The 24,277-nt window shown below is 50.2% G+C and overlaps 6 protein-coding genes across 6 annotated transcripts; 2 read left to right on the top strand and 4 right to left on the bottom strand.

Annotated features, from left to right (window-relative positions):
• Positions 1–1,335: 1,335 nt before the first annotated feature.
• On the bottom strand, positions 1,336–7,119 carry TRUGW13939_02098 (uncharacterized protein; the record flags this gene model as incomplete). Its single annotated transcript, XM_035485294.1, has 7 exons — positions 1,336–3,385; positions 3,436–4,262; positions 4,318–4,853; positions 4,909–5,425; positions 6,000–6,197; positions 6,258–6,583; positions 6,645–7,119. The coding sequence occupies 7 exons, from the start codon at positions 7,117–7,119 to the stop codon at positions 1,336–1,338; spliced, it is 4,929 nt and encodes a 1,642-aa protein (XP_035341187.1).
• Positions 7,120–8,493: 1,374 nt separating this feature from the next.
• On the bottom strand, positions 8,494–9,816 carry TRUGW13939_02099 (uncharacterized protein; the record flags this gene model as incomplete). The annotated part of the gene is made up of 5 exons (XM_035485295.1): positions 8,494–8,546; positions 8,601–9,356; positions 9,413–9,493; positions 9,540–9,585; positions 9,676–9,816. 5 exons carry the CDS (start codon positions 9,814–9,816, stop codon positions 8,494–8,496), a joined length of 1,077 nt encoding a protein of 358 aa, XP_035341188.1.
• Positions 9,817–10,155: 339 nt separating this feature from the next.
• TRUGW13939_02100 (uncharacterized protein) lies at positions 10,156–11,014 on the top strand (the record flags this gene model as incomplete). The annotated part of the gene is made up of 5 exons (XM_035485296.1): positions 10,156–10,193; positions 10,249–10,257; positions 10,342–10,579; positions 10,642–10,833; positions 10,895–11,014. The coding sequence occupies 5 exons, from the start codon at positions 10,156–10,158 to the stop codon at positions 11,012–11,014; spliced, it is 597 nt and encodes a 198-aa protein (XP_035341189.1).
• Positions 11,015–12,578: 1,564 nt separating this feature from the next.
• Positions 12,579–15,077, top strand: TRUGW13939_02101 (uncharacterized protein; the record flags this gene model as incomplete). Its single annotated transcript, XM_035485297.1, has 5 exons — positions 12,579–13,037; positions 13,097–13,248; positions 13,306–14,536; positions 14,611–14,859; positions 14,910–15,077. 5 exons carry the CDS (start codon positions 12,579–12,581, stop codon positions 15,075–15,077), a joined length of 2,259 nt encoding a protein of 752 aa, XP_035341190.1.
• A 1,163-nt stretch (positions 15,078–16,240) lies between these two features.
• On the bottom strand, positions 16,241–23,112 carry TRUGW13939_02102 (uncharacterized protein; the record flags this gene model as incomplete). The annotated part of the gene is made up of 12 exons (XM_035485298.1): positions 16,241–16,593; positions 16,660–17,178; positions 17,238–18,065; positions 18,525–19,571; positions 19,645–19,848; positions 19,902–19,913; positions 19,970–20,013; positions 20,077–20,332; positions 20,480–20,513; positions 21,802–22,687; positions 22,759–22,863; positions 22,922–23,112. 12 exons carry the CDS (start codon positions 23,110–23,112, stop codon positions 16,241–16,243), a joined length of 4,479 nt encoding a protein of 1,492 aa, XP_035341191.1.
• Positions 23,113–23,338: 226 nt separating this feature from the next.
• TRUGW13939_02103 (uncharacterized protein) lies at positions 23,339–23,833 on the bottom strand (the record flags this gene model as incomplete). The annotated part of the gene is made up of 1 exon (XM_035485299.1): positions 23,339–23,833. The coding sequence occupies one exon, from the start codon at positions 23,831–23,833 to the stop codon at positions 23,339–23,341; it is 495 nt and encodes a 164-aa protein (XP_035341192.1).
• Between the last annotated feature and the right edge of the window lie 444 nt (positions 23,834–24,277).

The following is a 24,277-nucleotide window of genomic DNA, read 5'->3' on the forward strand; positions in this document are numbered from 1 at the left end:
AGGAGTGAAAAAAAAGAAGAAAGATAGTAGAGACAGGGAGGCGTGGATGGGGGAGGAGGAGGAGGAGGAGGAGGGGAAGACGCGGCAGAAAAAAAAATTATTATCGTGAGGGAACAAGTCGGTGGTCATTAGCGTACGGCCGCCGTATCACCCCTCACTAGCACAGCAACCAGACACAACCCTGTATAACAACTATACATGCATGGAATCGATCAAGGAATAATAATGCAATTGGAAATTTACTCGGATTATCATACCGCACTGCCCGGGCTTGTCGACAGCCTACTACTATACAACACCACACCACCCCCGATGTATGCAATATGCAATATGTAATATGTAACAAAGCGCGATAGCAGACCAAGAAACAACGCCAGGTAACATAATAAACAGATGCCACACCGCATTCACAAAAGCACGCCATGCTCCACCGCCGTATCATCGTCCACAGACAAGGTCGAGCAATCATCTCCTCCAGCCCCGCCACGCCAACTCAGAAACAGCCCTCCATCATCTGAGCCCAGTCCGCGCTAGGAGCTGGCTTGTATCTTGGTGACTCACAAGACAGCTAGCTGCGTGCGGCTTTGTCTAGAACCAAAACTTTACAGTACAGTAGTAGTCAACTCAAATCAGCTCAAAATCATCCCTCGGAGGGTCCCCGAGACAGGACCCGCGTGGACGCGTCCCAGGTCTGGCTGTGCAAGAAGAAAAAAACGAACGTGTGAATAATCACTGAATAATCTAGTGAATCATCCAAGAGAGTCTAGAATTCGCCATCGCGCTGAATCGCGGTGAGACAGGGTCCTTGCGGGTTGCATTAGGCAATGATCCGACATGGAACGGTCTTGACTCGGACTGTCCAAACAACCCCTCCTTAGTCCTTGCTAGTAGTCAGGACTCAGGGCTGAAGTTTGTTATGTTATTGGGTGGATGATTACCCGAGAGAGTTATCAAATAGTAAACACCGCTGTCATATTATTTATTAGTAGTATGTCGTAGTATGTTGTTAAAACAGAAATATACAAAAGCGCTCGATGCGGGGCAAGACATGATACATCATCTACTTTCTGAACCCACCAGGTTTCATTTTCATAAACAAGAAGGCAACAGAATTGTAACCCTTGTACACGCATCTGCAGGCGTCATCAATGATATCACCGGTTGCATTTCCCTATTGTTGTTATTAACCATGGTACGTACAGTCATTTCTATAGAATTACGTGACAAAACTGCAGTTCTATTTATAGATGCACTATAAACTAATCATATCCCTATCTATATACCTATATACATACAACATCTGAAGAAACACCGCCCAAAATACCCCCCTAGGTCTTAAACCATATGCAGATTTGCAATGGGAACCCCCTGGCTCTGAATACCATACCGTCTTCTAATCCCCAGCCCCGTCGAGTTCTTCAACAAATTATACGTTTCCTCTCCACCACCCACCATGACCATACCGATCGGGTGTCTTCTCACAAACCCACCCGCCGTGTGCTGAGTTGCATCCAGATGCGGCCGCACCAAGAACGATTCCGAGAGTATGGCTGCCTTGGGCTGCATCAAAGCCGGGTCAGTCGACGTAAAAGGCCGGTTGAGAGCAGCACGTATGTTGGAAGGAAAAGGGGATTGTTCAGACGTCGCTGACATTGTGCTTTCATCGTGCTCCTGATACGATACCAGGATAACCAGCTGGAGACCCGAGTTTTTTGAGTATGGGTATGCTGGAATCCGTCTCATCTTTTCGGAGAAATTGCATCCTCCGCGCTTGATCACGAGCACATGGTGCGTGCGTGGTACAATCAATGGTAAAGACTCATCGCAGAGCTCGTCTGCGAAATAGATTTTGGACCATCGGAGACGCTCTGTCGATCGTCTGCCGGTGGGCGAGAAGACGACCGCATCAGGGACTTCTGGGAGAGACGCCGAGCCCAGGCCAATTGAATTCACGGCCGGGATGGCCATGCGAACCACACTATTGTCAGGTGGTTGTTCTCCTTCTTGTTCTTGCTGTTCCTGCAAAAACTGGGAGCTCTTCTTCCCGCTCCGTCTTCTTCTATCGGTCGGTTCGTCGTGTATGATGGAGGAAACATGGCTGATCAAAGCCGATAGAGCGGTCTTGACGCTCGACGCACGAGGAACCGCCGTGACGAGTCCGCCATCCGGTCCAGTATGCTGGTGAATAATAGGCTCTTGTCGACGGGGTGCCATCATCTCGTCTTGCTCTTCTTCTGGAGTAGGCATTGTATAATTCTCCGGCGTCGGCGGCTCTGGCTCAACGTCGATGACAATATCCAACATCACGGGATCCTGCACACGCGCAAAATTTGGATCATCCGAGTCCAGAATTCCAAAGGCAATCTCCCGCGATAGATATACTTTTTCATCTTTGCCAAGTGGCACGTTATTGATTACCTGGATGCGGAACCCTTCAGAGGGCGTCACGTTATCATCTGAATGGATTGGTTTGTCTTGTACCATCCCCAGTCGCACGCCTCCAATAGCCTTGAGGAAAATACCATCTCGGACTCTCTCCACCGTGCCCGGTCCCAGTGTCAAGCCCGGCATATTCGGAAAGGATATGTCCAGCGTAGGACGGATAGACATGGGCGCGCTCGTTGCATTGTACGGCACCAACTCTGGAGGCAGAGTCCATGGGTAAAAAGTATAGTTGGAAGGCGAAAAGAGATCAGAAACAGTCACGCTGGGATGGTCATGAGCAAATTCCAGCAGCGCGCCTCCAGCCTCGTCTCGCGTATGCATGAGAGGAAGACGCGCCAGACTTGCAGCGTGGAAGATATCCGGGCGCGCCGCAGTCGAAGAAGAGCCCAGAGGTGGAAGACGTGGAGCAATCTCACATACACCACCATCGACACCGTCGTCTGCAGATTGAGGGGTTTTCTTTCCGGTCGACGAGTAGTCTGTTGGGATAATCAGGGGATGGCCTTCGGTAGTAAAGACAAACGCAGCATCCATGTTGTTCAATGGATGATCCGAGTCAAAAAGAAGAAACAAATATTTTGCCGTTTCGCCCAGAAAGAAGCTTTCCATGCGGTCCTGGTGCTCTCCAGTAATTACATTTTGAAGACCGGCCAAGCCGCACCTTGTCCAGCAACGGCGTTTGATATCTCGCAGAACCATCTCCCCAACGTGGAGATACCACGGGTCCTTGGTCGCTCTGTACAGGTAGTATGTTGACTCGATGAATTCAGGACGTCCTCCCCACCACCCGAGACCATTGTCAATGTTTCCAGTGACAACATTCCAACGTTCCGGCAAGCCCGCAAAGCGTGTCCATAATGCAGTAGCTAATAAATGAATCTCGGTTGCTTCCTCAATCTTACCAGCTAACGTGAGAACACCAGGATAGAATGCACTCAGACTATCGATCCAAAATGCTCGCGTAGCACCGGTCTGAAGATCAGCCTGCACATAATGAGGATGCTGATAGCCCTTTCCACGATAAATGTGATGCTAGATTGAGGGGTTTTCTTTCCGGTCGACGAGTAGTCTGTTGGGATAATCAGGGGATGGCCTTCGGTAGTAAAGACAAACGCAGCATCCATGTTGTTCAATGGATGATCCGAGTCAAAAAGAAGAAACAAATATTTTGCCGTTTCGCCCAGAAAGAAGCTTTCCATGCGGTCCTGGTGCTCTCCAGTAATTACATTTTGAAGACCGGCCAAGCCGCACCTTGTCCAGCAACGGCGTTTGATATCTCGCAGAACCATCTCCCCAACGTGGAGATACCACGGGTCCTTGGTCGCTCTGTACAGGTAGTATGTTGACTCGATGAATTCAGGACGTCCTCCCCACCACCCGAGACCATTGTCAATGTTTCCAGTGACAACATTCCAACGTTCCGGCAAGCCCGCAAAGCGTGTCCATAATGCAGTAGCTAATAAATGAATCTCGGTTGCTTCCTCAATCTTACCAGCTAACGTGAGAACACCAGGATAGAATGCACTCAGACTATCGATCCAAAATGCTCGCGTAGCACCGGTCTGAAGATCAGCCTGCACATAATGAGGATGCTGATAGCCCTTTCCACGATAAATGTGATGCTTAATTGCATCCTGCGCTTCTTCCCAAACCTGCAAGTAGGATTCCGGATAGTGTTGGTCTTCTTCGAGTGGCATGAAGTAACTGTCCAGCTCACTCCAACGAGTGTTGGGGTCGAAATCAGGCATATCCCCAGTCGATAAGAGGATATGTGATTTGAAAGCATATTCAAAAAAACTATCAATCCCAGCACCAATCTGTAGTTTTCATTAGCTCAATTTTTGCATACAAACACACTTTTGTTCAACATACTCCGGTATAAGGGGCCACCCATCCACCTGTCTCTGCATCAATGCCTGCCCCAATCAGGTCGATTTCGCTTCGTCTCAGCCAAACAGCCCAAAACGCCCGCTTGGCAAGGTCTTCGTAACGCCCGTCGCCGGTCAGTCGACTAAGCGTAGCAAACTCTAAAACGAGACTGCCGGCGCCAGCGCTGCATGTCTCTGTAATTTCCGGTGCGCCGTTGTACCTCGTGCCGGGTTCTCTATTTTTTCTTTTGTTCAAAGGCGACTTCTCAAAAAACGGAATGCCAGTGCGAAGGTTGACTCGCGGGTATGGAAGCCCAGTCGGGGTGTAGAAAGCTGGTACTATTCGGTCGGCGAGGTCTCGTGCTAGTCTGAGAAGCTGGCCATCGTAAACGAACTCATTTGACCAGAGGATCCCTTCTTGATCTGGCTCGAATGAGCTCTTGTCCCAAGCCCGCGCAAATTCCCGGGCGTCGTCGGGAGGTGAATAACCTCTAACGGGGAGGTCGCCGACTGCGAATAGATGTGCGCTCAAAAGACCACCTAGATAGAAATCACTCATCAGCCAGCGCTCATAAATGGAGAGAAGAGAACCCACCTAACCCGCGTATAACAGTCTCAAACACCTGCACTTTGCTATCGAGATCAAACCCTCGCGCCTTCGATCCCTGGCCCAACGGACCCGACGAGCCATCACCGTACAGCGCGACAAACTCTTGCACACCATCCTCGAAATATTCCCATGCCTTTGTGCCCGATTCCTTGCTCGATGCCAAGATTGCCAGTGTCGACAAACTGTCGATCAGGGTGAGAGAGTAGTTACCCAGCACATCATTTAATTCGATTTTCTCTGGATGATCTCGGTCGCGAGTGAGGGGGCCGCAGGACAGGGGACGAAGCTCGTCTTCGGGGAATGCGTAGTCTATGTAATTGTCGAAGCCATGGTAGAAGAGGCGTTCAGTTTCTTGCCTATTATTCTGTCGCGTTAGCAAGAATAAAAAGTAAAGTGGTTGTGTTCGCAAAGGAGAGAGAGAGAGAGAGAGAGAGAGAGAGAGAGAGAGAGAGAGAGAGAGATACCTCAGCTCCTGTATCTGGTCTTCTCGCATGCCCTGTACCTGGACCAGCCAGAGCGCCAGCAGCACGATCCAGCTCAAGCATATTGACGACAAGCCCGATGGTACTTGGGGGCACTGACGTAGGGCGCGCATCGCCAGCAAGAAGATGCGTGAATCATTTAGTTATTCGGTCAAGTTCTGGAGCATGGCGGTCAATGCGGCGACACACCCAGGAGTTGAGACCTGGATAATGAAATGAAAATAAATGCAGGATGAGGGCGGCGGACAATGGGATTGTTGAAATGTGGTCTGGAGATTATTATCTAGCTGCGGCGGATAAGACCAGGTTAGGCCACATATGGCAACTATAAACGCGATGCTCGACCATGCACGTTCCGATTAGTATTGCGAATCACCTTAGTAATCAACTTTGTGCATTTTTCAATTCTAGAATTTAATTTACAGGTATGATGGTTCTCGCACACATTGGAATGCTGAATAAATAGCCCAGTTCGATTTAAAACGCCAGCTAACAACCCTTGGATATACCTATCAATCAAACCAGCCCCAGAATAATCACAGTTCTGTCCCAAACGCCCATTTTACAAAACATAAAATTCTTGACTCAACGCACTATGTCTGTCCCAGATCCGCTATGGTGAGATACCGTCGACCTTGGCTGGGCTTCAATCACATAGTCCACCCCATTCTCCGAAATATAGCTCGGCGGCCGATTGGAATTGACGGTTTGGGAGGACTCGGCCTGACTGTTTTCGGCGGATGCCTTGGCTGCCTGGACCTTTTGCCAGCGGATGAGATTGGGGTCAATGCGCTGTGATGTTTGTCAGAATGCTGATATCTAGAAATGTAAGAAGAAAAGTTAGGAACATACCACACTATTCCGCCAAAGACCGTAGGCTGGCGGGGGCGCCGCAAGTTTGACATGCGAGGAAGGCCCCAGATCTTGTCCGACGACTTCTTCATCTCGAGCAAGAACGACGTGGATAGGCTCTGCCGGCTGGGCATAGCCTCGAGGGCCGGCGACGCTGGGGACTCGATGATGAAAAGTAGTGCCGTATCTTGCGACGCGAGAGGCAAGCATGCACGTCCGAGCGAGCGAGTGACAGAAAAATATCGCAACTAATATGACGAAGACTATTATCAAGACGTGAAACTCCTCTCCTTCTAGCGTGTTTATGGTCAGGGTGTATGCCAGATCTGTTATAAGTTAGACAGTTTTTCCACACAAAAAAAAGTGTTTACCGCGAGAAAGACGTACATATCGCAACAAGCGTGACAAGTAAAAGTCCCAGCACTAGGGTAGTAATCGTGTGTTTGCGGACTATCCTGTCCTGGAAGGCTTTTTGATAAGATGATCTCACACGGTTCGAGGCATGTCGTTTTCTCGCAGGCTCTCGAACCCAAGCCCCGCCTTCTTGTCTTCGTCGTACCCAATGCGGCGAACTTGTAGAAGAAGGAAATGAGTACGTTGAGTTCTCTGACGGCTGTGTTGTAGGTTCCGAAGCAAGCGTAGACATGCCGTGGGAACTCGGGTTGACACTCTGATGTCTATTTCCAATAGCACGCTGAGATATCCAAGCTAGTTTCTTCCTCCATGGCGATTGCGTAACAATGGCAGGATATGAGTGTGTATGGCAGCTGTCTGCTGCCTCGTAGTTGATCGGCATAGAGTGTGAGGCACGGAAACCATGCTCGGTTGCCGCAGGGCGAGGCACAGAGATTGGAAGATCCATGATCGCCGACTAATTATTATAATATGTGGTGTTATAACATAAGGGTATTGTATGAATCGTTAGAGAAAAAAAAGAAAAGCCGCGGAGACTGGAATCGGTCGGATTGTGGAAGAGAAACGAGTAGCAGAACCAGACTCTCTATTATATTGTCACGAACAGGCTGAAGAGCCACAAAGACGGCGTGACTTTGGTGCAAAACGATGGAGATCGGCGAATCGGTTGCAATGCATTGAGCGAGAGAGATGCGATTAGAAGACGAACGAGCTCGCGGGCTGTCCAGCAGCGATCACGTAGTTCGGAAGCAGCGAAGGGGAAAAAAAGGACAGACGGGCGAGCGAGTGTGTATTTATAAGTCAAGACCGAAGGCGTATGAAGGAAGAAGATGGGAATAATAAAAAGCAGCCATCGATCGAGCCTCGAGGTAACAAGGTTGAAGCCCTGGCCAGGCCAGGCCAGGGGACGTCCCCTCCCCTCCCATTATTATCCCCTGATATGTAGTAGTCTGATACAGGAGCAAGCGATTAGTGAGGAGCTACCTCTAGCCTGGCTTCAAAACAGGGTTTAGGCGCTGTACATCCCTCGGTCTAGTCTGTAGATAGTCAAGACCAGCTAGCTACTCATGTGGAGCGCGCCACGAAGCAGGGGCTGCACAGCGCCGGACGCCGGCCTCTGACGGTCGAACAGCGTCCCCAGCCCCGCGCGCTTGATTGGCCGTGCTTTTCAGGAGATCGGCGCAGGCCTTGATTTTCAGTCTCGAGTCGTATCAATTTCAAACGTTGAGTCTCAGCCTGTGGTTGAATTGATAGGCGCGTGGTTTGATAGTTGGTGATGTTCGCGGTTTGAGGAACGTTGTCGTGCAGAAGAAGACGGAGACGACAAAATGCCGCTTAAGGTTAGGGTTATTCTTTCTACTACTACTCTTGTACGCGATTATTCTAAGCGTAACCCTATTTCACAAAGCCTTATTAAATTAACCCTTTGTATCCCCCTGTCTAGTGAAGATACACCAACTCATCAAGGGTCTTTGTATTGTGAAAAATGCCAGCAGCAACAGGTAAATGACGAACCTGGCATCAAAGGCGCATAGAACGTGAGTTCATTGGTAGTGTACAATATCAACTATCTTTCAAACAAATCAAGTTCGAGCATCTGGCTCACTCGGGACATTCTAGGACCAGGGACGGCAATCCATAGGCCCTGGCTAGCGCCGCTGCATACGTCGTCTCCTGGCATGCGCCACGTTTTCAGTTCTCAGTCTCTAGTATCAGGACTGATAGTGAGTCGTTCTAGATGAGGCTGTTCCAGAGCGAGTCCAGACAGGAACTGGTGCTGCTGGTATGTAGAGACCAAGCGTGGTTACTACTTTGGGTGCTACTACTTTCCGAGTTCTCCTAGCATCAAATTCCGATCAGAGGAACCAGAGACAACTGTATAATATATTAGTTTTAGTTCTGGCTTAAAAAGCAATTCAAAAGACTTACTAATAGGCTCATCATTTGGAGAGAAGCGGACGTCATTCACTGTTCCTTTGTGGCCGGGAAGTTTGTAGATAAGTTTGCCAGTCTTGGATTCCCAGACAACAACACTGCGGTCACCGCTACCGGCTGCGATCTTTGTTCCCGTGGGATCCCAACTAGCACGAATCAAGTTCTTTTCCAGACCAACAGGAGCCCCGTCAAACGTTCGGATGTGGCGATCAGCGGGGGCAAATGGCCGAATGTCCCAGGTGCGAACCGTGGAGTCGTGCGAGTTTGATAGCAAACTTTGCGAGTCGGGAGAAATTTCAAGAGATGTGATGGTGTCGTTGTGACCGACTAGCGTGTATACAACAGCTTTCTTGCGAATATCCCACACCTTGACATCGTTGTCGATGCCACCCGTGAAAATCTCGTTTCCAGCTTCGGACAGCGCAACGGCTGTGACCGGGAAGTCGGTTTCGATGAAGTCGAGGGCTTCTTTTTGTCGCGGGTCCCAGATGCCGATATAACCATCGTCACTACCGCTGACAAGGAGCTCTTGGCCGCGCTTGCTGATGTCCAGGCAATTTATGACCTCCTCATGGCCCACGTGTTTTCGTATCCGCTGCCCGCTCTCAAGGTCCCAGCTCGCCAAGGTCATGTCTGCAGAGGCCGAGAAGATCAAGCGCGAGTCTCGCGACCATTGTAGATCCAGCACCGCTCCTTTATGTCCTGAAAGAACTCCGTAGTTTTCGCATTGTTCGTAGGTTCGCCATAGCACTGTAGTTATATCAGATTAATAAGATGCATTTTGAAAAGAGGGGTTCCGGACTCACTGATGTTACGATCCATCGAGCCAGAGGCAATACTCTGCGCCGTAGGGTCGAATCGAGTTGCAAATATTTCGCCAGAATGACCTTGGTATTGTTAGACGCGGGAAAAAAAGACGTTTATTAATCTCACCTGTCAGTTCCATAATTGGAGCAGCGAGGCCGCTGGTTCTGGGTATCTATATCCAGAATTAGTGTCCCATAATGAAATCATCACTGGCCTCGAGAAGAGCAAGTGTATCAACACCAAAAATAAAGAGACCACATACGCTTTTGACGAGTGCATCGGTCTGGCCGGGTCGCAAAGCGATAGAGGTCGCATTAAGATCACTGCCAGATTTTTGTCTTTTCACGACAAGCTGGCTGGAGGAGCCGAACCCTTCTGGGGCTGGTCGTTTCTCGCCCGACATGGTGGCCGCTTGAAAGCCCTTGCTGGTGACAATGTATTTATAGAGCGCGCGACCTCGAGTCAAAACAATCCGGATGGTGCAATCGGTGTCAACGCAGTCGTACCTGGAGGTGAAGCTTTCCGCGGTGGGTGCTATTCAAAAGGACCAAGAATCAGATGCCCGTAGCGCGCTAAACGCTTTTCAGCGGCTAACTACCCTCGCCCATTTCCCCACACAGGAAAGACATCGGACATTCAACAACACGACAGACTCGGACAGTTAAAACGTCAAAACGTCCCCGGGAACGAGGAGAGCAGTGACTTGTGATTTGAAGCTGCATAGTTTTGGCTAACAAGCGAGATGTCTTCGACAACGAAAGCTGCCCGGATAGGGGAAGAGTAAGACCGACTGTCCCCCTCACGCTTTCAAAGCATGATGCTAACAGCTGATTAGGATCTGGAAGTCAGTGAATCCCTTATTTTATCGAGTTGAATGTCTTCGAAAGCGATTTTTGGATGAGACGTTAACGTTGTCGACTTGATACAGGACAAAGATCGACAAAGTCAATGCGGAACTGGTGACCCTCACGTACGGCACAATTGTCGCTCAATTATGCCAAGATTATGATAGCGACTATCTCGAAGTCAACAAACAGCTGGATAAAATGGGCTACAACATAGGCATGCGCTTGATTGAGGATTTCTTCGCTAAGTCGAATACCGGCCGGTGTGCCAATTTCAGGGAGACGGCGGACATGATCTCGAAGGTGATTACTACCTACCCAGTAATTCGCTGTGTGCGGTGTCTGTGTTGTGCGTTTATATTAACTAACGTTCTGTTGAACAGGTTGGATTCAAGATTTTCCTCAACATAACGCCCACAATCACCAATTGGACAAGTGACAACAAACAATTCTCGCTTGTATTTGACGAGAATCCGCTGGCAGACTTTGTTGAGCTGCCCGACGACGGGCGTGCACAAGACGAATTATGGTTTTCAAATATCCTGTGCGGGGTGCTTCGGGGGAGCCTAGAAATGGTGAGGGCTTGGCCGCAACTTGGCATTTGTGGCAGGACTAACATTGGCGTTTCTACTATAGGTCCAAATGCAGGTGGAAGCGCACTTTGTCAGCGATATTCTCCGGGGCAATGACACGACGGAGATCCGGGTATCGCTTGTTAGATATATCGAAGACGAGATGCCGCCCGACGACGAGTAGGAACGAACAATGGGGCTTTTAATCCTGCATGGCAGCAAGGGAGGCGTTATGGCGTTGAGAGCAGATTCTTCTGTGATTACTTAGAGTATTGGATATATGCGATTCAGCAAGTAGTAGAGGGTTCTTTGTAGTCTGTTGTGCTCCCAAGAGTATATCAATAGTATCGGGACAATTTCAGGAAATATCCCTGCTGCTGTCCTATACTATCAGCAGATTGACTATGTAGAGTCATATCATTATTATCACAGCAACATTGAAGATCAATACCAATATATACTCTGTGTATATTGATATATCAACTGACGATCCGCCCCACGTGATGCGCCTTTCCCCATCCGGCCAAGCGGGCCCCCACTTCCCATCACTAAGCCGGTCTGAAAAGTGCGCAGTCTGGGAACGGCCCCAGAAATTGGATGCGAACATTTGTCGACAGGACAGTGAATTATAATGCATGTCCAGCAGCCGTAAATGGGGCAGGAGTGTGGTTGGTGTGCAGCCATGGACGAATTATTTGGGGGAAATTTTTTTCCAAAAAAACCCTGGCGAGCCATTCCCGCAATATGAGTCTATCCCCGTAGCACGAGTATACAGATGGCAGCCTCAGGCAGCAAGGCAGCCACGGGCGTGCTGCAAAGTACGCGGGCCACCGCCTCCCAGCCTCCTGTTAGCGCAGGCGAAACGTTGTTCCGGGCAGGCTGGGGCCAATCAGCAGGCCGGGGCGCGACTGCCCGGCCGAAGCAGGCTCTCGCGCCTTCCCCCCCCCCAAATTCATTCCGTCCCGGCAGATCCACCACTTTCCACCCTTATCCTGCCCAACCTGTGATCTGTTTCTGTCAAGTCTCAACTCAAGTCAGTCTATCGCCTCGCCTCACCTCAACCACCAGGGTGCAATTTCTTTCCCTGAGGGCTTTCTCCCACTCCCACCCCCCCCTCCGTCGTCCCGCCCGTCCGTCTTGTCCTGCGCCCTGTGCTCCGTGTGTGCTCGAGTAATCCGCCGTGGATCGCTGTTCTGTGCCACTAGCTAGTGCTGCCTCCTGTCTCTTCTCCTAAGCGCCCGTTGCCGTATCCGGACCACCGACTCTCGAGCGCCTCTCTTTCTTTTCACCGTTTGCCATTGTCTACCATTGTTCCTGTCGCTGTGGCTGTGATTGCCGGTCCTGCGACCTCTGGTCCTTTTTTTTCGCCCTGGTAATTCGCCACATCTAGCCGAGACGCCTTTTTTTTCCCCTTCTTGCGCGTGGTCTTTTATTCCCCTTCGCCTCGACCTCTGCATCTTCCCCGGGTGCGTCGACTCCAGTTATCGCCCGTGCGCGACGACTCGACTTTTTACTTGGTCTTTGGAATATCTTCGGACGACATTGTGAGCCGTACACGACGCGACATTCCTCTGGAGGACATCATATCGCCCCCGTCGCGCCACCTCCCGTCCGCCAAACCTGCTCCCGCGCTACGCACCACGCGTATTTCGCACAACCAGAAAATCACTCTGGCTACTACTACGTCTTAGTTTTCACTTGAGCCCGCACCTCGCCCGCCTGGGCTGCTAGGAATGAATCCGATCAATATGGCCGGGATGGCTGGCATGAACGCCATGCCAGGTGGTCCTGTCGGGGGAGTTCCGATGATGAGCAGCGGCTCAGCGGCTCCCCGCAACGAGCCGCCTGTCAACCAGGACAGCCTTCACATGCAGCTGAATACATACATCTACGATTACTTTCTCAAGCGAGGCCAATTCGACATTGCAAAGATGCTGCTCGCCGACGACAGCATCAAGTTGGACACCGACCTCGACCCGAAAACTAGTCCCAACCACTTGAACGGCACCGATGGTGACACCTCCATGACCGATGGCAAAGACGAAAAAGTAAAAATCCCCGACGATTTCCCGCGCCCTCGCGTCCCCATCGACAACGGAAATTCTTTTCTCTTTGAATGGTTCAGTCTGTTCTGGGACATCTTCGCAGCACAGCGCAAAAGAGGCACTTCTAATCCCATGACACAACAATTTGTCCAACACAGCCAGGTTTGTAGCTTCTACGGTCAAGAGTACCTGTGGCCCATCGCTAACCAGGAGTTCCGTAGAATCTGATGCGCATGCGAGAACAGACTAACCAGCAGTTTTTGCGTCAACCCCAAATGATGATGCAAAACCAAATGGCTAATCTTCGTCGCAATGGAATGCAAGGAATGAATCTGCAAAAGGCTGCCATGCAGAACAATACGTCTACTGGAATGTACGTTACGCAATAGTCTTCCCCTGGTGTAGTGACCATCTGATATATGATGAGCAGGACCCCGCAGCAAATGGCCCAGTTCCAGAACAAACAGATGCAAATGCAACGTGAGCATTCCGACATGGACATGAACGGTCACCGGCCCCAGTCCCCGTCCTCGGCGGAAAACGCACCGTCCCCGTCGAAACGACCCCGTCTCGAAGGCGGCCAGGCGGCCGGTCAACAAATGGCACCGAATGGCCGCCCACAAGGCCAAATGCCCGGTCAAATGAACCCACAAGCGATGTTAATGCAGAATGGCATCAACCCAAGAGGAATGAATCCTGCGCAGTTTCAGGCTTTCCAGCAGTCGGGTTCCGCTGCGCAAAAACAATCCATCCAGGTATATGCTCAGAACTTGGCTCTTCATCACTCCCGCTCAGCAATGAATAACCAGGGCATGCCGAACGGCTTAATGAACACCGGGCAACTTATGCCGAACCAAAACGATCTTATGCAGCAAATGCCTGATGGCCAAAGTATCCAAATGATGAACGGTCAATTCTACAACGGTGAGATGGGAGTCCGACCCGGAATGCCCCCTAACGGGCAGAGCGGGAATCACGCTCTTCAAGATTATCAAATGCAATTAATGTTATTAGAGCAACAAAATAAACGGCGCCTGATGATGGCTCGCCAAGAGCAAGATAGCATGACCCGCCCTGATGGTCAGCCAATTCCAGGTCAGCCAGGCCTGCCTCCTGGTACCTCGCCTCAGGGCAGCAGGACAGGGGCGTCGCCGAACCCCAGCGAGCAAATGAAACGAGGCACTCCGAAGATTCCTCAGTCTGGTCTTCCAGGCTCACCGAACCCTGGCGATATGCAAGGTCGCGGCTCGCCAGCTTCGATGAACTTCAACGGTGGTCAAATACCCCCCGACATGAACACATCATTCTTTATGAAGCCTAACGATGCCATGGTTGCTCCTAATGGCATGCGGCCGCCTACTTCTAACCAGGGCGGATTCAATCATCAGATGAACCAGGCCATGCAGCAGCCAGGCCCGAACAACCGGATGCCTGGCGCTAACTGGCCAACACCTCAGGCTCAAGGAATGGTTCCTCAACAGTCGCCCGCTGCTCAGGCCGCCCCTACTCCAGAAGCCCGCAATGCGATGCCACCACCTTCGGCCCCCCCTGTGGGAGGCAAGCCTGCTTCTCCTCAACAGGCGCCGGCGCCACCAACCCCACAACAGTCCAACAAGCCTGCACCGAAGAAGAAGGGTGGGGATACGGAGAAGAACCGAAAGGTAAGCTTTGTTTTATATATACATATATGTATATGTATATGTGTATGTATTGATTCTTGTTAACATGATTATAGCGGCCTGCGAAGAAGACGAACGCAGCGGCGGTGAACGCAAACACTGCGGCTACGCCATCATCGGAAACCGAACCGCCGCCGACCCCGACCCCCTCGACACCAATTACTCCTCAACATCCCAACTCATTTACCAAGAACGTGGCAAATGCTACAACGACGGCCCAACAGCCCACCTCAGCTCCGGCTTCAATGGTTCAGCAGCAGCCAGACCCCAACCCCACCGGCTTTGGTGACCTTGGAATGACTGATGTGAGTCTTGAAAACTTCTTGTTCGTAAACACAACACTAACATGTACCAGCCGTCCCCTTTCAATCTTGACTTCGCTGCACTCGAGAACCAGGAAATTTTGGAGAACTTTGACTTTGACTCGTTCCTCAACACGGATGCCGACGCCGCTGGTTTCGGTTTCGATCCAAGCATCACCTACTCTACAGACGGCGTGGAAACGGGCACGGACGGCTTGTGAGTTGACATTGGAGATGTCTAATCATTATTACTTTTTTATACCCATATCAAATCTGTACATCTCTTCTCAGGCTTTGGCTATATTTTTGCCTTGGCATTTTGACCTTGTCGCTCTTCTTTTTTTTGTTGTTGTTAAATTGGCGCAATATCTTGTTGGGAACCGTTGGATCATGTTTTAACTATTAAAGATGCTTATGAGGCCCGGCATTATATATCCAATTTTTGCTCGGGTTATTTCTCGCATTTTTGATAACCCCTTTTTGTTTTTGAACATATGCTCGGTAGTATTATGCTACAGGGGCTCGGCTTTCTATGAATCATCGTTTTTCTTTTTCTTTTTGAGTTCTCACGTGTACATCATCATTGACTGTCTGTTCGTTTCTTTTTCTCTTTCTTGTCCGTCTCTTTTGGAAGTTATTTTTTGGAAGTTTGGAAGTTTTTTTGGGAAGTGGGATGTGCCAATGAATCAAACTTTCTATTTATTTAGAGTACAGTTCTTCTTTCCATCATTCGAAGAGAGAAAAAAACCTCTCGAGAGATATTTGTTATCTCACATGGGGGACTTTTTTTTTTGTTAGCGTTTTGCATTTAAATCATCCGTCGCTAATTATTTACTTTTCTTTCTTTCTTCTTTTTTTTCCCCTCCCATCTTTATATTCGGTATATTGGTTTTGAATAAGATGGTCATAATGGTGATGGACTTGAGTTTCCCCTTTTTTTTTCTTTTTTTTTTTCTCCCCCTTTTGGCGTTTGTAAAGTTTTTCTGGCTACTCGGTATATATCAATTTGGTATTAAAAAGAGTTTTATATATAGTTTAGTGTTATGTTAGTGAAGCGCTGGAATTGGATTGGTTTAATTGATCTTTTTTTGGTTTGAAATATAACACTAGTTGATTACTAGTTGATATATATATATATATACATGTCAATATTGTCCATGATCTGGAGAGATGGTTATTTACATCTATTTATCAATTGATGCGAGTACCATTGATGACCTCAATGTTTGCTTTAGAGCTATGGCTAGCAGTATCGAATAAAAGCCGTGCGATTGAAATACTAAACACTGAAACCCTCTCGAGAATCTTTCAACAACCATGCATGCATCCCCTTGTATCCATGCATCCCCTCATGGAACGAACACAGATATTTACAAGAAACCCATCACCGAACCGACGGCACCTTCCACCCCCCGGCCTCCAGTCTCTGCCTCTTAATCTCTCCAAAATTTTTAATAAACTCCCTCTCCTCCCGCTCCTCTGCTTCCAGCGCCGTATCCTGCTCAACAAGGTCAATCAGATAGTTATACACGCGTCGGCAACATGCTTCTTTGGCGTCCGTCGTGCTGGTTTCAACGCCGTCGACTTTGCCAATGGCGCCGGCACGCGCGAGATAGGGATCGTCTTGGAAGGTTGCCCAGGCGGCGTGTGTTTGGGCTTCTGGGTCGGTGGTCGGGATGGGGAGAGGGGTGGATTCAATTGAGAATTGGGGGGTGAGGTGGAGGAGTTCGCACATTTCTATATCATGAGCAGTTAGTTGAAAGACACTTTTTTGGGGGGGTTGATAGGGAAAGAAAGACATACTTTCGACTTTCTCAATCCAGGTGCCCAATGGCCTGAGCTCTTTTAGTAAATCATGCCGAGTAATTTTCCACTTGCTCTGCGGCTCAGGCCTATCGTCGTGATCAAGGGTCTGGATACGAGCGTTTTGCAGCGGAACGAGGTTGGACACGACACCGCGGCGTCGCTTCCTTTCCTGCTTCGGGAGACGAGTATTGGGAACCCTTGTATCGATCTCGAATGCGGGCTCCATCTTAATTTTCATATTTGCAATGCCGCTTCGAGCTGCAGCAGCTGGAACACGCGTTGTTGTCTGGGCAGGCTCTTCAGGTACAGACACAGGGCTAAGCTCATGGCAGCCCTCTGTCAGTAACTGATACAAGACCTGATGAGCAGCGGCATCAGCGGCATCGGCTTCATTGCTGTAAAACTTGCACGATCCCCAGCAAACAACGGCACCAACTTGAATCTCGTAGCGATAACCATCCTTGTGGATGTATTTCGTAAATATGGGACAGGGCAACTGGTTCACATATGCGTAGTCTCCCAGAAAGTCAGCATCCACGAACGACATCCAGCATTTTGCCCGATGACTAGCCTACCTTCTAGCAAAGCCCCCCAAAGCCACTCTGGCGCCGTAAGGTCCAGACCCGGCTCATCTGGAACCCTCCAACCGGCAAAGCGAGGCTTCAAAAGCGACAGCGCCACACGGCAAATCTCTACTTTGGCGCCCATCCTGGTCAACATGCGTGGGATGCTTATTGACTCTCGATAGAGCACAAGCTTTGCAGACCACATGCCAGAGCGGTCCTGGGCGTACTCAAAGCTCGGCTGAAGACATGGCTCCTTCAGAGTCAGCACGCCAAAATAGAAAAGCACCTGCTTGGCTGACAAGCTCCTGGTGTCGATTTCGTGCAGAGGCTGGCCAACGACGATCTTCTGACGAATCAAATACCTACTAGAGCTTATGATTCCTCCTTCATCGGGAGGATCATGCTTGAAACCATTCTGCTCGGGGCGCTGCTCCAACAAGTTGGTGGTGACCCCAAAGGGGTAAGAGGGGCTGTATGGTTTTGCAATGCTTTCAAAGGCGGAAGGAGAGGAAGAAGAAGAAGAAACAACAGGGCCAAGCGAGCATAGAGGTGTGAACGGCTTGACACCAACAGAGGGAAACCCTTGTTGCCCCATGCCCTCCACCGTCGGATAAGACTGAAACTGAGGCGGTGGCAGATGCGAGTAAACACCTGCAGCAGCACCACCCAGATTAGGCACAAAGCAAGCCTGTGGTTTCCGACTGGACTCCTCCAAGCTCAGTCCTGGAGGAATAGGAAGAAGAATTGGCGGCCAGCTTGGAGGTGTCGAGAAGCTGCCCGCAAAGAGAGCCGTCTCATCTCCACGAGCTGCAGTCGGCTCTGTCTTGACACGTCCCTCTGATGCCATTTTGATGACCGCCAGTCAGATGTGAGAGATGCTGTAGCTGTAGTGTTGTAATATGTGGCAGTCTTGCAATGGATAGACCTGGAAGAGAGTCGAAGACAAAGAGCAAACGGAGGAGCAAACGGAAAAGAAGAGACACTGGTGGGTCAGGTGAGCGCGCGCCTAAACAGGAAGGAGCGTGCAGGGCCACTACCTCCGTTGCTCTCGATTAACGTGTGTGGATTAGCTTAAGAAGTGAAAGACGTCATGTAACATTTTTATCAGGAGGTTGAGCCTCAAACGAAAGGAAAGTAAAACAACACTTGCATAAGCATCGTGCTCTCAGGAAGATACCATAGAATTCAACCGATAACAATAATCACTCTCCATCTCCCATCAATCAATCTCGCCCTCTTCATCTGCAACAAACTGGGCCTTCTCAACGCGAGACATCTTCTTCGTTGGCGATTCACTTGTCTGAGACGCCGCCTCGTCAGGTCCCTTGACCTGCCGTTTTCTCTTTGCTTCACCGGATACACGTACAACGCTCTCAGTCGTATGTACCACAACATTAGGGTGGCGTACGCTCGATTTGCCTATTTCCTTGCTCACTTCTCTACTCGCCTCTCTGCTCGATGGTTCACTAGGGGGCTCGGATCCCACTTGGCTGCTTTTCTGGGCAAGTGCCTTGCCCTCCTTTCTGCCTTTGACTTGATCTTTCGGACTGACAAGAAGTCTCCGAGTGGTGATTGTCTCGACAACACTCCCACCTTGACTCGATCGAACACTGGAACCCGAAATCTGCCTTGGGTCTTTCGATTCTACATGAGGGACCTTGGATGTAGCTTTGGAGTAAGACTCGGAGCGAGCCTGAGCAGCAGCTGACGGCCGTGACACAGGAGGCATTGAAGGAACCGAGTTTTGCGCAGCAGAAGACGCCCGGTGTGCTTTTGACGGACTGATCAACTCGACGAATTGATAGTTGTCGTCATCTCGTGAGGCAGCCAAGCTGGCGTGTTGGCTGTGATCGTAACTCATTCCATTGACGCTCGACATGGCGCGGCTGCTCACAGACATTGGACCAGCATCTGGCATGGAGATATCGTCCAAGCTACGTTGCGTCTGATTGATACGCTGCACCATCGGTGGGTCGACAAACGGATCCAGCCCAGTGAACCCGTTATTATACATGCCCCCAAAATTTGAAGGCTGCAGATTCAACCTGCTGTCGCCGTAAATGTTGGCCCAGTTCATCATCGGTGGCGGTGGTTGTGGTGGTGCCGGAACAAATGATTTCTGCGCCCATGGAGGGACACCTGAGTAGAGATCGTGATGGCCACCGCCATTGTCACTTGTTCTCGCCGCCTCAAGACGCGTGCTGTCATGCCGAGTGGGCGAATGCGTGTGGAGATCATCAAGGCGGTCTTTATTATCGCCAAAAGCACCATAACCTCCGTAATTGAGCTGATGCCTGAACAGATTTGTAGGAAGTTGAGACCACATGGTTGGATTGGGCCAAGCTATTCCGCAATTCTCGAGAACATCTGCTTTGTTGGTATACGAAGAAGCCGGTAGATTGGGTTTCACACTTACTGAGAGGAGCATGTTGGAACGAAAACACAACGATATCCTTGACTCTTTCAAAGGGAGGAACGCGATGAGGCCGTGCAAACCCTTCCGAAATCACAATCCTTAGGCGACCATACGTATCGGCTGCGTCCCAGACATACTGATCCAGAACTTCTGGGTGAAAAGTGGGAAACCGTAATAGTTCCTGGTTTCCATTCTTGTCCATCTCTGTAGTGGAAGGTCAATTAGCGTTGCTCAAATAGCCTAGGTTGTAGACATACGGGAACTCAATTCTAGCAGATATCCTGTTAGCCAACACGGAAGTAAAAAGAGTAGATAAATCGCTCACCTATCACATGCGGCCAAAATGTCCTCGGACTGAAAAGACTGCCACTAAGGACGCATATCAATCAGCAACGACAGCTTCAAGAGGTGTCCTATTAAAAAAAAACCTACGCGACGCAGACATTGTCCGTATAGATTCTCACCTCGAACAAGACGCAGTCATCCGGATGCATCAGGCTCTCCACAATCCGGGACGGACATGGCTTCTCCCAACTGTGTATAGACACTCGAAACGGGCTCTGCTGCGGCAGACTGGGGATGAACGAGGTCAGGATGGGAAGCTGGCCCAGCGACTTTTGGCTGAAATAATGCTGCGGATTGATGAACGAGGTATTTAGATACGGGGAGTCTGCGTGTTTTTTTCCGCCTGAGCGTTAGCATAAAAAGATATCCTTCGAATAAATAAAGATAATCAAGCAAACCCTTGTCACTGGTAACACAACATTGAGTGCGAAACTCCTGAATCGGCACTTTCGAATTCGCTGGGAAAAGGAGGACGTCCCAGTTGCTGTACCGCATACTGCATGCACTCCGGTTCCGTGTTCACACTGCGTCGTGGTATTGGTTACTCTGGTGAAAAATAGGAAGAATGGCATTCGTTTGCAGAATGAGCAAGATGACAACAAGGTGGTCGAGTCTGAAGTAGGAGAGAGAACATCGCTGCCAGGAAGGAAGGAGCAGCCAGCAGGCGCGACTGCCTTTTCGGGTAATAATATACCATCATTACTAACTGGTGATGACAACAGTAAAAAGTCACTACGAAAAGACGCGAGCAATGGAGATTGAACAATGAAATGGCATTCTGATAAGCAAAGCAAGAAACAGAAACAGCCGACCCAGATGGAGATGAAAGCTGAGGTCCGTAACTCCGAGGGCGCTCATCACAAGGCAATCAATCTATCATCCCTAGTAGCTACAAGAAAGTCTCGGCAAACAAACCCGAACAAGGCCCATGGCATTCAAATCAATGCAAAATGACGAGAGATAAATTCGCACAAGGAGATCGACGCCATGCGTGGAGACAGGTCTGTATAAAAAACGAGGATAAAAAGGAAATTCGCAACGCAAGGAAAGGATGATTGGTGAATCTAAAGAGCGTAAGGGAGATGAAGAGAAATCTCGAGTGAGTACAGAAAGGAGAAGATAGAAAAAGACAACAGGAAAGGAAACTTGGGAATGACGGAGGGGAAATCGAGAGCAGCTTGCATGTTGTACAGTCGTCAGTCTACAAAAAGCATGATAGAACAACCTCAAAAGCACGTTCGACAGGACCGATTCATGAGAACAGAGGCTTCATGAAAGGAACAGAGAAAAAAGAACTTTTTGCAACACAGCCGACCCAACAGGGAAGGGATCGAGAATAAAACGAAAGGAAAAAAAAAAATCAATCTTGAGGCGGAAGGGAGGAGGAGGAGGGCATAAGAGTTCGTGCACCCATTAGACGCAGAGAAAGGCAAAAGGCAAGCCACTGAAGAGGAACAAAGCTAGGCCGAAAATCGCTTTACACGGACGTTGAGGACACATCCATAATCTCGAAAGATAAGAAGAGAAGAGAGACCGCTCAGAGGAAAAGCAAACGCCCGGAAAAAAGATGTTGCTCGTCAAGAGCAAGACAAGAGCCTTAGCGAAATTAAATTGGACAAGGCAAGCCGAAGGCCAGACCATGCTCATGGCGAAGAGGAATCGAGACGAGGTGAGAAAGAAAATAAACTCTTGTGCATGATTGCGGGTAAAATTTTCTTTTACTATCAAGTAGAAAAAAAAGAAAAGTGGTAAGACGCAGTCAGTCGACGTGTGTGACTTGTTTTTTTTTTAGGCATCAGATGGTGGACCAACCTTCATGGGAGCGAAATTGCCGTACTGGTGAGCCGGGGGCATTCCCATGTTGGGATAGATTGGTGGCGGGGGAGCAGGACGGTAGGGGGTCCCGGCAGGGCCGGAGTTGTTCTGGGAGCGACCCCAGCTCAAGCGAACACGAGAGTTGCCAATAGGGTATCCCTGCATCTGGTTGATGGCCATCTCGGCAGCGTGGCGCTGGACAAACTGAACAAAGCCGCAGCCCTTGCCAGGAGGAATCTTGACGTAGGTGATTTCGCCGAAGCCCTGGAAGAAAGAGCGGAGCTCATCCTCAGTCACGTAGCCAGAAAGACCACCGACAAACACAGTGGTGTTGTTGGGGTCGGTGAACTGGTTCATGGGCTGAGGAGCGCCATAGAAACCCATAGGAGGGCCACCCATGTTCGGCGGGTACAGACCGGCAGGACCACCGGGCATTCCCATGCCACCACCAGGACCGACACCAGGGCCCTTGTTCTTTGGGGTAGCGGTGGAGATGCGCATGGGGCGGTTGCCACAGTAGACTCCCTGCATTTCGCTCAGAGCGCGCTGCTGGTCGTTCTCATCCGAGAAGCGGACGAAACCGTAACCACGAGACATTCCGCTGATGGGGTCGGTCATGATCTTGGCGGATTTGCACGATGGGAAGCGGCTCTGGAAGAGCGAGACCAAGACGTATTCGTTGACTTCGGGGCCCAAGTCGCCAACAAAGATGGAGTATTCGGGGCCACGGTCGTCGCGGCCACGGTCGGCCAAACCACCACCGGTAGCCCAGTTGAGCTTGAAAGCGCGGGTGGTGTTGGGCATGGGGGTGCCGTTGAGGCTGAGGGCCTTGGCGGCAGCAGCAGGAGAAGCAAAGTCGACGAAACAGTATCCCGCATTGCTTCTACTGTCAATATTAGTTCTTACGTTAAGGGGGGAGGGGCAACGCAAAAAACGACAGACGGGGGTGCTTACCCGGAGAATTTGTCCCGGATCATCTTCACATTGACTTGCTCGCCCATCTGGAACCACAGATTGCGGATGAAGTTCTCATCAATCCAGGGCTCAAGTTCACCCATCCTATGATGAGATGTCAGTAGGTGATCTTCACTCGGAATCTCGTCTGTTGCAAACATACCAGAGAGTAGTCTTGCCATCACCACCTTGGGGGGCGACTGGAGCGGCCGAGGGCTCACCAGGGGCCTGGCCGTTGAAAGGTGCGGGCGATGGGTCACCCTGACCGGTCATGTTGGCGTCAGTCGGGGCTGGCGCGCCAGTAGGCGCAGCCGCATCACCCTGGTTTTGAAATTCGTAATTTTGGAAAGACATTGTGGTGAGAATGAAAGTTCAAGTAGAGCACGAAAGAACACAGTCGAGGAATAACTTTGCAGGTATACGTTAGATGGCCGTCGCGACTTGGAAGCTCGTACGAATCGTGAAGAGAAAGGACAGGTTGATGAAAGATGGTGAAGATCGACAGATAAAAGGCTGCGCAAAAGATGCTCAAAGGTATCTTACTTTCTAAAAATGCGCGGCGCACGAGGTTAGTCAAAGTTCACGATAAAATAAAAGCCAAAGCGCGACGTGGTGTCAAGATGGAGGGAAGGAAGTGCAAGAGAGGTCGCAGAAGCAGGGAAGCGTCGGGAGAAGTCGCGGTGCATCCGGTGGGCGAGCACGTCGTAGAGGCGCAGTGAGGAGTACTGGTCCGGGGGTATCGTGCATTCGCTTGCTCAACAATACACAGTGGTACAATGTAGATGACAGAGCAGAGACACGTGTGCATCAGGTAAGGAAGTTGGGAGGTTGGCGACTTTTTTTTCTGGGGGTGGTTGCCTCCGCTTTCCGTTTCCGGCGCAGGACGCGGGCGCAAGATATGGTACAACCGCGCATCGGCTGGAGCACCCGGCTCGATCCGCGCATCATGTCTTGACTCTCGATTTTCCCAGATAGAACTGTCCCACTGCTTGTGTATAGACTGCTCGTCCAGTTGTATGGTCGCGTTCCCTTCAGGCGATGATTTAGACGCACGTAGCCAGCCGATAGATGCCATTGTATGCTTGCAAGTCATCCCAGAGCGAGAGCGAGAGCTTCAGAGGTATTCGAGAGCGCAAATAGCGTCGGAGCCCAAACCAAGAAAAAGAATTGACGATCGAATCGGTCGAAATGGTAGCTAGGTAGATTGCATCGCGTCCGATCGTGCCAGGTTGGTGGTGGTCGAGCGCAGTGGGCGGTTGCGCAGCGTCGTGGTGGGAATGGAGGGGAAGCAGGCAGTGCATGGCATCGATAACATCGATAGCATCGCAGCAGGGGAGGGGCGTCAAAATAAAAAAAAGAGCAAGCGACTTACAAAGTAACAGCGAAGTAAATTCTTAATCGTTGCCAAAAAAGAATAATCGCGAAGGCGTGGGAGCGCAAAGACTGGGCAAGGTGTAGGGCAAGGAGAAACCGATCGATCTGGCAAAGCTAAACACCCGCGACACAAAGGAACACGAAT

Source organism: Talaromyces rugulosus, chromosome I, assembly GCF_013368755.1.
Source record: "Talaromyces rugulosus chromosome I, complete sequence".
NCBI classification, from domain to species: domain Eukaryota; kingdom Fungi; phylum Ascomycota; class Eurotiomycetes; order Eurotiales; family Trichocomaceae; genus Talaromyces; species Talaromyces rugulosus.